The sequence below is a fragment of a genome, unplaced genomic scaffold (genome assembly GCF_019419815.1).
Source record: "Pyrus x bretschneideri cultivar Hongxiangsu unplaced genomic scaffold, Pyrus_bretschneideri_v1 Contig9, whole genome shotgun sequence".
NCBI lineage: Eukaryota > Viridiplantae > Streptophyta > Magnoliopsida > Rosales > Rosaceae > Pyrus > Pyrus x bretschneideri.
Genome location: NW_025999831.1, coordinates 5,633,814 through 5,644,886, shown reverse-complemented (window position 1 = coordinate 5,644,886; position 11,073 = coordinate 5,633,814). Strand labels below are relative to the sequence as shown.

The 11,073-nt window shown below is 38.1% G+C and overlaps 1 protein-coding gene and 1 pseudogene across 1 annotated transcript; one reads left to right on the top strand and one right to left on the bottom strand.

Annotated features, from left to right (window-relative positions):
• Positions 1-429: 429 nt before the first annotated feature.
• Positions 430-4,651, top strand: LOC103963087 (annotated as a pseudogene).
• A 1,624-nt stretch (positions 4,652-6,275) lies between these two features.
• On the bottom strand, positions 6,276-8,449 carry LOC103963095 (remorin 4.1). Its single transcript, XM_048576606.1, has 2 exons — positions 7,739-8,449; positions 6,276-6,886 (listed from the first exon to the last, which is right to left on the bottom strand). Exons 1-2 carry the CDS (start codon positions 8,435-8,437, stop codon positions 6,695-6,697), a joined length of 891 nt encoding a protein of 296 aa, XP_048432563.1. The 5' UTR covers positions 8,438-8,449; the 3' UTR covers positions 6,276-6,694.
• Between the last annotated feature and the right edge of the window lie 2,624 nt (positions 8,450-11,073).

Below are 11,073 nucleotides of genomic sequence, written 5' to 3'. Positions count from 1 at the left end.
AGCCATGGAGATGGCAACCTGCAGATTCCACAGCTCCTACTTCTCCCTCCCAAACCCTAACACCAACAACCCTAGAATTACTAGACTTTCCTCTCCTATTCCATTCTCCAAGCAACTCTTCGTCTTCACCTTAACCTTCTTCCTCAACCGCCAAAACCACCACACTCAAACTCCGCTCCCGGAACCCGAAACGCTTCTCCGATCGGCCGCCAATCAAATGCTCCGTCTCCGAAGCCACTGAAGCCGCAGCCACCGCAGCAGGTACTTTTGCTTCTTCTTCTTCTCTTGCAATCTTTCATTTCTATGTTTCTGTTCGTTCTTTTCATGTTTCCTGCATCAATTACATATTTAAAGCTAATAGGTTTCAGAATTTATCTTCGACATAGTCTCGTAGCGGTAGAGGTTGTTTACTTGCTGGATTTGTTGATTGGGTGTGTGTGTTGGTTGGGAATGGGTAAGATTAGTCTGATAGGGAACTGGGTTATTGTCTTAGAGAGGAGTAAGTTGATGAGGAGAAGTAACATAAGGAACATACCTGGACCTGCTATTGACAGAGATGATGTAAACACTCGGTTGTCGGACGTGAGGTATGCCTATGAAGTAATTTCTATAGATGTCTACTGTCTCATACCATGATAACTTCCCCAATTGCTTAAGTTTTCCCTTATGGTGTATGTATGAACAAGCGAAAGAGGCGAACCTGTCTAGGATATTCGTAACAATTCAATGATCTGCATTTGGAAAGTACAGTCCTTGCATTAATAGGGGTCTCTTTCGATGGAAGTCAAGAGGGATCACATGTAGCTCACTCACTGCAGTCGTTGATCCCACCTCTTCACTTGTTAGGTCTCTCTTTTCCTGGATCTTTTTAAAAACACAACAAATTTGAAATCACTTTATCTAGTTATGATTAAATAAATAGGCGAATAGAGTACTGAAATATAGATGATGATAACACAAATGGGCAAGCAATTTTCAAATTTTCTGTTTTTTTTTTTTCCTCTCTAGGGATGATTCTTAGATGGGAGTCTAGAATTTAGACAGTTCAGATAGCCCAGACCATTTTGCAAATTGGCACCAACGATGCACCCTTTTAGTTCTCCTCGGAAGGATCCCTATTCCGAGGGGCCTTTGTAACCATATGAGGTGATTGTTTTGAACTTTTATTGTTTCTGATCTTTAGGAAAACAGTGGAGGGTATAGATAGTTACTGTCACGGTTGAAGACCAATACGTCTGCTCCATTTTGAACGAATTGGAATCAAAATAAGGCACATTGTCATATTACTTAAAACTAATAGTAAATGTAGTGCTTCTTTCATAAGAACTGTGATGGCGTGGTTCGTACAAAATTACAAATATAGAAACTGTATTGCCAAATGCTTAACTTTTCTTTTCTTGAGGCAAATATCCTTACGAGTTACGGATCATACCAGTCGTCTGATATCAGTCATTTCTATCATTTGGATTGCTTGCACATCGCCACTGTGGAGGTGCCAGTAGAACATACAGGCCCTGTTGTTGAGCTTCTTGGCAAAAGTTGGGGCAGATTTGATATGCAAGGAGTGGGGTGTGTAGAAGCTTCCTGCTTTTATTTTCATTTTTAACTGATCATCAATTCAACGTAAATGCATAAAGTAGAATCAGAAGCGATACTAGCATGATAATATTTAGAGCATACTATGCAACAAAAGTGTGCACAATGTAATACTTAGATTTATAGATAAATATATACTGTAAATGTTTAAACATGAGTTGCCAACTATATGCATCTGCTTGTGCAGGTGAAATTTCTCTGCACACTCACATATTCCCCTGTACACATATCGAGCGTTATTTGACCTTACACCTGAACATCCAGCCCATAATATTTCTCTGCACACTCACAATTGCTTGTCCTGTTGCTCTCTAATATAATAATAATATGCACATGTCTGGCTGTGAAATGATTACGAGTATGAAACCAAAAGAACATTGGCTTGGCTAATACTGTCATTTTGTTTGTCTGATTATGGCTAGTGACAGTTATTACTTGAATTTTCTGCTTAGAAAATGCATCATTTTATCTGATTATCTCAACTTTATGTATACACTAGGTTGGAAGCCACAACCTTCCTCAAACAACGAGAATACACATTTCTCTTCAATGACTGGCCTCAGCTCCTCCAACTCTCAACTGGGTCCAAAAATCTCATTCTGGGTCAGGCAATTCATGCATTTTTACTCAAATGTGGCTGCCAGAATGACACATTTCAGGGCAACAATCTTGTCAACTTGTACTCGAAATTCAAAAGACTGGATGATGGACATCACCTTTTCGATGAAATGCCTCTTAGAAGCACAATCACTTGGACTTCTCTCATGAAGGGATACTCTGACATTGGTGACTTTGAATCTGTCTTCCACATTGCGCAGGATATGTTTCGCAGCAACGAGAAGTTTAACGAGCGTACATGCTCGGTGATTTTGGAAGCATGTAGTTCACTTGAAGACCGGACAAGTGGGGAACAGTTTCACGGTTTTGCTGTAAAAAGAGAAGAATGTTTTTTGCGGCCACTTCTTTGGTTTCTATGTACTCTAGAATTGGCTTCTTGGGTGGCGCAGAGAAAGTGTTCAATGACATGGATTACAAAGATGTTCAGTGTTTAAATTATGTTGTTTTGGAATATGGGAAGGCAGGCTGTGGAGAGAAAGCAATTGTGGTCTTTATACATCTTCTGAGTTCTGGCTTAGAGCCAAACGATTGTACTTTTACAAATTTGATTAACGCTTGCGATGGAGGTGTGGGTGCAGATGAATGCTTGCAATTACATGGACTTGCTGTCAAATATGGTATTATGGGTGAAACTTCTGTTGGAAATGCAGTAATTACCATGTATGGAAAGCACTGGATGGTTGAAGAAGCTGAGGCAATGTTTTATTTACTGGGTGAGAGAAACTTAATTTCTTGGACCGTGCTTCTGTCAATGAATGTTAAAAGGGGCTGTGATGATATGGCCCTCGATGCTTTCTTAAAAATACTCGATCGAGGTATTTGTGTTGATTCTAGCTGTTTTTGTACTGTGCTTGATGCCTGTTCAGAGTGCAGAAATCTGGAATTGGGATGTCAGATCCATGCATTTTGCATAAAGCTTGATTTTGTCTCTTGCGTCAATGTTGGCTTTGAGTTGATTGACATGTACGCGAAATGTGGGAGCCTTCAATCTGCAAGACAGGTTTTTGATGACCTTTCAGGTTAAAACACCGCTTCATTTAATGCAGTACTTGTTGGATTTATGGAACCACATAGAGATGTTGAAGAGGATTCCATGGTCTTATTTAGTCAGTTAAGATCTTCTGGTATGAATCCAGATTTCATAACGTATTCACGGCTCCTTAATGTAGCAGCTGAAGAAGCTTGCTTAGAAAGGGGGAAGAGTCTCCATGCTTGCATTATTAAAGCTGGATTTGAAGCCAATTCCACTGCAGCTAATGCTGTAATTACCATGTATGCCAAATGTGGTAGCATTGAAGAAGCTTATCAAATGTTCAATGGTATGAATAGTCGTGATTGTGTATCCTGGAACGCCATAATTTTGGCGCATGCCCTTCATGGAGAAGGCAACAAAGCACCTTCACTTTTTAAATCAATGAAGGAAGAAGGATTTGGCCCAGATGAGATCACGTTATTGGCTACTCTTCAAGCTTGCAGTTACGCTGGACTATGGGAAACTGGGTAACGCTTATTCAACGAAATGGTGCCAAAGTATGGAACTGAGTCAGGAATTGAGCACTTTGTATGCACGGTGGATCTTCTGGGGCGGTCTGGGAATTTTTCAGAAGCCATCGATTTCATCAACAAAAGTCCATTTCCAGATTCACCTATGCTTTGGAGAACTTTAGTCAACGTGAATTTGAATTATGGCATGTTATCCTCAAAACGTTTGCTTGACTTGCAACGTGAAGAGGCTGGGTCTTACATACTTGTTTCAAATATGCATGCTCGAGGAGGAATGTTTGATGAGGCTGCAAAGGTTCGAACCCTTATGAATGACTTGAAAATGAATAAAGAAGCAGGATGCAGTTGGATTGAAGTCGGTAATAGATTTCATTATTTTGTTGCAAGTGATATGGACCATCCAAAAAGTGCTGAAATTTATGCAGAACTCGATCTATTAAAGGTTTTAATAAAACAAAACCGTGATGATAGATGTGATCTCCCTCTGATTTGAGAGTTGATATCTGCGTATTAACAAATCAGTCGTCTTCGTCCTTTGAGATTTTCCACAAATATAACTCGTACAATTCATTGCTCATGAAGCGCATGCAACTTGATCGCTTCGCTTAGATGGAGATGTCAATGGAGATGCAGGGTATCAGTCAAGGAGCTTCCATTTCTGTAAGTGGTCCTCTTTTTCTTGAAACGGACATGGAATGTGCTTACGTTTTAATTTTCTGTTATACGACATGAGGATAAGATTAGTAAGAGAATGCAAGCTAACATATGAATATATCATCCACTGCTTGATTGTAAAAGTTCAACATTGTGATGGCAGTATGTAAATAAACACATGCCATATCTTAATGCACACAATTTTGTCTTGTAAATGGTACCTGAATTTCAATTAGAGATCCCGGTGTGTGGCAATGTTCAGGCCCTATTAGAGAAGTAATCCGTTTTGTTTACCTGTGCAGACTCTGGTATTTTTGCATTTTCTTGTTGGTTGTGAGATAAACATCTCTAGGCTTTTTATCCAAAATAGTACTTGAGATTAGGATAACTCTTCACTGGTCCCTGAGATTTGAACTCGATAGAGTGGTCCCTGAGTTTGTCTACCGTCAATTATTTTGGTCATTCTGTGAAAAATCTCTGTGAATAAGGCCAAAATGACAAAAATACCCTCAAAATTTGTCAAATCATTTTGGCCAATTGTTTAATAATGAGGGTATTTTTTATCGTTTTGGTCCTATCTAACATAATTTTTTTTCATATGATGACCAAAATGACTGATGGTAGACAACCTTATGGACCACTTCTATTGATATCAAATCTTAAGAACCAAAGTGAGAAGTTATGTCAATCTCAGGAACCATTTTGGTTAAAAAGTCAAATCTCAAATTGAAAGTTTGAAAGTTCAAACTTTGTATTCAATAAAATGATCGAAATAGAAGAGCTACTTCTATATTTCGGTGTGAGAGTTATAATCTACTTTAGTGCATACTACACAAATAGGAAGTAGCATCTATCTTGCCTTTTTGTTAGCCAAAACTAAATCGTAGAGCCTTAAACTCCTAGTCATAAAGATGAAATGGGGGCCAATGCAAGAAAGTATTTTCTATGCAGTGCAACCTCTAAAGGGAGATTTTTGAAGATCTCCTTTGTTTGAACCTTGTAGGGAAGATCTTTCTTGTTGGCCTTTTTTTGTACCAAACAAATAATACGTTGAAGGTTGGTGATACATCATTTTCAGAGTTTCGAAACTTTGGACATTGTTAACACATTGGAGAATACTAAATGGTCCAGGTTCGTTGTCACGGACTGAAGACATAATGCTTTATACTGTTAAAATCTTTTTCTTTTGCTTTTGAAGCTGGTGTCGCATTTTTATTAACAGAAGTGCTTTCATGCTTGTACAGTATGTCGTAATTCCAGGCACTCAGCAAACTTTCATTTATTGATTTTGACTCGAACAGTATTCTGTGGGTGCTTAAAGTCCTTATTGTAATAGAGGATTATAAAGTATGTGGGTACCAAAACGTCCTAGGTCAGAAGGCACCTTCACGCCTGTCTTTAAAAAGTTAGGTTGATTATGTTAAGGACGTCGCCATTTCTTTTTGGTCCTCTGATCGGATTTGAATCTTCCCACTTACGATTAACAAACATTTATTATCCCCGTGTTATAATCGGAATCGTTCATTCTCTTTTTTATCATTTGAAGATCATATATGCAAAAAATTGTTCAATTTGACGATTTTTTAGCCATCCATATGCTGAAACAAATGGACAGATCATCATGAGGATGTTACTTGTCACTAAAACTGTTGATTTGTTTAACACATACAGATGACTAAATGGTCTCCAAATTGAATGATTTTTTTGCAGATATAATCTTTAGGTGGTGATAAATAGAATGAACGGTTCCGATTATGATATTCGAACGACAAATGTTCGTTAATTGTAAGTGGGAGGACAAGTCCATGGAGGACACATGCATTATCCTTCAAACAATATATGACTTTGATACTTGCTTAGTCACAAACTCACAAGCCCAAGATATTAGGCTCGGGAATACGAAATTAGTGCAAATTATCATTCCATTCCATAATTGGAAAATAAAATACACCAAATTACGCTTAGGAAATTATATGCAGTACGACATCAAACACTATATAACTCCCGAGTCCTGCCCAAGAATAAGAAAACTGTACAAGGCTCGACGTCGTTTCACTAACAAATCCATCCCAACATCCCAACACACTGACCACACTAAAAAAAATACGCATCAACCAAAAGCACTCAAAATTTATAGTTGCTAGATTTCTCTGACTTCACTGCCCCATTTCATACAGGGTGCCTTTGTTCAAAAGGGAAAGGCCCTTGTATACGAGGACTATGGGGCACTTATTTTCCCTAACCATTTTCCTTTTTGGGGGTGGGGTGGTGGTGGTGGTTTGTTTCTGGGCATGGAATTTGGAATATTCCGATGGTAAGGGGGCTAAAAGAAGGACTTTTTGGCAGGTGCTCTTCCGACAGCTCTCATTAGATTGGCAATTTCAAGAACCCTAGCCACTTTCGTTCCCCTTTTAGCCTCTGCCGATGCCTTCCTCTCCTCTGCTTTCCTACGTGCTTTGGCTATGTCGTTTTGCATCTTCTCTAGGGCTCTTGCTCTCTTCTCCTCCAACTTCCTCTGCATGCTCACATTCATTAGATGATATATGTGGTGTTATAATGATTATTCATCTACACATTTTCTTCCAAAATTCACGGAAAACAGACACGAGTAAAAAGAGAAAAAAAAAACATAGAAAAATTGGCTAAAATGATCATAAATCAAACAACACTTGCTGAACTATCAAATTCAATGACATAACGATCAAAGATTGACGACATTGCTAAAAAATTTGTCAAGAGAAGTGAAAAAACGATCAATTTGGCCAGCTTCCCCAAAGAAGCTTCAAAGGCGTTGTATGCCATAAGACGGTGAAAAAGATGGAACATCTTTATTATTAAAGTTATCACTGTTTAATGATCCTGATTATGATTAGTTGTTTGATCGTGATTTGAAACATAGGCAAGGATAAAAATATTATTAAGACAATTTAGTTTCACCAAATAGAGAAGCTTCAATGTCCAAATATTGCTCATAAGATGATGATAATGAATATGACAGACGATGATCATGGTCATGACTAAATTTTTCATCACGGCATCCTCAAAGAATACTGAAAAATTGGCTAAAACGATTAGAAATCAAATCTCAATTACTGAACTGATCAAAATCAAATACTGACGATAATGATCAAATATTGACAATAAAGCGACCGCATATCGGCAAGATGCTAAAAACTGACGGGATTTGAAAAATAATCATTTCGGCCAATTTCTCAAGAATAATTGGACGGTAAATAGTATGAAGTCGCTGAAAAGGAAAGTGGTAAATCATCCTAGTTTCAACTAGTCAGAGAAACCATCATGGGAAATCAATTTCTCCAGCATGCACAAAAATATCACTATCCAAATCAGTTTTTTGGCAACGTACCTCAACTTTCTTCATCCATAAAGAAGCTTTCTGAACCTGCTCACTTTCCCACCCATTAATAATAGCATCCTCCCTCTTAAACCTGTTATTAAGCTTGGCAATCTTGTTGTTTTGCCAAGCCGATATCTTTGTTTCAACCTCTTCCTTCTTCACCCGATCCACCGAAACCATCTGATCGCCGCCGCTGCCTTCTTGGTGATCCCGAGTCCTCACCGTGCTTGATGAAGACCCAATATAGTTATTAGCCTGACTATTCCTTGGAGAGTAGGTAATCGGGTCCAAATGGTTGTAATTATCCGGGACTATAGCCAAATGGTTGCTCTCCAGCTCCTGCTCATGCATATTATTGTCCTCCTCTCCGATCCTACCCAAATTATTGTTCCCTTGATTAATCATAGTATTATGGTCACTATCATTTGTGGTACTATTATTTGTCCCGATTGCCGACCCTGCAACTACTAAAGCACTGAACTCTCTACTCATGGTGGTGAAGTCTGTTCCTAATTCAGCACTGGCCATGGACAAAGATGTTTGGCTACTGGTTTCCCAAGCTTCTCTTCTGCGGCCGCCGCCATTGGCGGGAGGCAGCGGGCGAGGCGGTGTCAAGGCATGGATGTCCCTGATGTTGTGCTCATCTTCACCATGATCGTCATGATGATCTTGTACTCCTTGGCTGGTGCCAGCCCTTGGATCATTCATATCAGAGGGTTTGAGTGTGTGTGTGCGTGTCAAGTGTTTGATTTGTGCAGAGAGAGTACTAGGATGGGTGGATCAACTGAGAAATTAAGAGTACCAAGGGCTTCTGAATTGTCTATTTTTGTTGCTCTTGAATGTTGACAATTAACGTGTAATTTGAGCCACACATGGAAGTAGATTGCAGACGTTTGAAGTGAAAGGCTCATAACGTTAATAACGACAAATTAGGGCTGTCAATTATCCCAATGAGATAAAAAGTGGCTTAGGCTTTTGATTATCTTTTTAAATCTATTTATTTATGTAGTTCCTTATGTTTAGCCTTATTCTTCTGTTGCCTCACCTTGTATTAGACTCTTTAATTTGTATCCTCTCCTTGAATATCGGCATCAACATGTACTAGTTAGCTGACCATGTGGGATTTGGCTTAGAAAAATAAAATGCGTAGCACTATTCTTTCACAAAAAGTTACAAAACTTGGGTGTCTAAGCACTTACTAGATGTCTAGTTAGTTGCATGTTGAATTATGATTGGGAATGATGATTGCACTTGAAGAAATAAAATGGTGATCCAATGCATGAGGCTTCCGCTATTTTATATTGAAGTCCTTTACTCACAAGGTTCTAGTTTAAAATGATAATAACAAGGATTGCTAAAACAAGTAGATACAATGGCTTCCTTGGAGAAATATATGATAAATTACTCCTGCTTGAAATATTCAAGTGCATCGTGTCGGTTGTTTATGTGGCTAGAGTTGTATATCGGCTCAAAACAATTTGAGCTTGCACTGGATTCGGCTCTTGTTTGGCTTGTCGAAGCTCAATTTATGAAAGAACCAAGCCAAGTTTGGTCGGGTCGGTTAAAAAACATGCTAAGCTTGAGCATTAGTATGTTAGGAATGTAAAACTCGTGAACAAAATTTTTCATGAGACAACTCAAGATAGGCTTGAGCTTGCCTCAGTCATCCAAGCTCGACAACTCTTGTGAAGTACCTTTCTAGAGGCCCAATTCGAACTAACTGAATTAATAAAACAAAGAAATAGCCGTATAGTACTATGGTCTAGTAGTATTTCTCTTTACTTGTAAGTGAGATGTTTTATGTTCAAATCTTGATAATGGTGAGTTCGTAACCAATTTATTTCTCCACCCTCTTAGTGTAAATATATCATTGTAATAAAATAAAATAAAATAAAAAACCTAGAAATGATAGTTTGATGGGTTTCTTCTTTCTGGTGGAAGTAAGTACAAATAGGGCTTCATGCATGGTTGCCGCTTAAAAAAACCCAAACCATATAACAACATAAGCATTGTCGTTCATTCTTTCCGGTGCTAGTACGCTTCAAAACATTTTAGAGATATAAACTTAATGATCTTATATATATACTAGTGTATACAAAAAACTATATCCTGTTCTATTTTTTATAGAATACTATATCATACTAGTGATTAGTGATTACTACAACACTATATTTAAAATACTTGATATTATTGTTAGCTCTTAAGCCTAAACCCTACCACGATATTGCAAAAAAAAAAAAAAAAAAAAAAGGGAAAATTAGGCGAACCAACTTACATTGGAAGTAGCTCGAAACAAATTGAGATCAGTATGGGGCTCGAATTTTTTGGTTCAAAACCAAGTCAAGCCAAACTTGGCCAAAATTAAACAAGTCAAACTTGAGCAAGGTGATCTTCAGTTTCGCTTAGCTCGTTTATAACTCTATGTGTGACAGATCTTTATTGGCGATGCTTGTTTCTTATGATGGTCGTGTACAACGATATATGAGATATTCGAATTTGAAGCATATTCTTCTTCGAGCTGTAGAAAAAATATTCAAAATATTACCAGTAAATTAAGAACTACGCTTTTCCTTTTTGGAATATAGAAGATATCTTACTATTTTTGGCAAATAAATATTTCTCTCCTCATATAACCTCGATACCAATAAAGTGATATTGCACTTTTGACCCCCGGGTAAAATGGTACGCCAAGTAGGGTGGGTAACTTGAAAAAGGAAAAAAAAAAAAAAAAAAAGGATGGCGACACGCGTTCAAACTTGAATGAAAAATTCCAAAGCTAGATATCCACTATTTCAACCCTTGTTAGAACTTAGAACTAGATAGTTAAGTGCAATAGTTCAACCTCTTCCAAGTTTGTAGAATATGGTGGAGGATGTGGGAGGGAGAAAAATCAAGGGGCACTAATGCAAAAAGTACACTTTAAAAACACCCTTTAACCAAATCTTTTTTTTTTTTTATTTGGAAACACCCTTTAACCAAATCTTTACCATATTCTCTTCGATTCGTAGTGTCGGCCGAAAGATTTATCTGAAAAAACAAAATAAAAAAGAAAAAAAAGAGAGATTCCCACAAATATAAGGAATTAGGTTAAGTGGGAGATGGACGATTCGGACGTTAATCACGCGTCGCGCTGTAACTATCAAGGTCTTGTTTTGGGATACACGTGGAACAAACTCAATGGAAGATGGACCCATTTGATGTGCAACGAAGGTTCCCTCCATGCAAGCGATGACGTCATACCACCATATCAAGGACACGTGTACGGTTGCCTATGAGATATTGATTTTAGGTTTTCCAGACACCCACGTCTCACGTGTTTTTAACACTTGATACTTGGTAGTCTA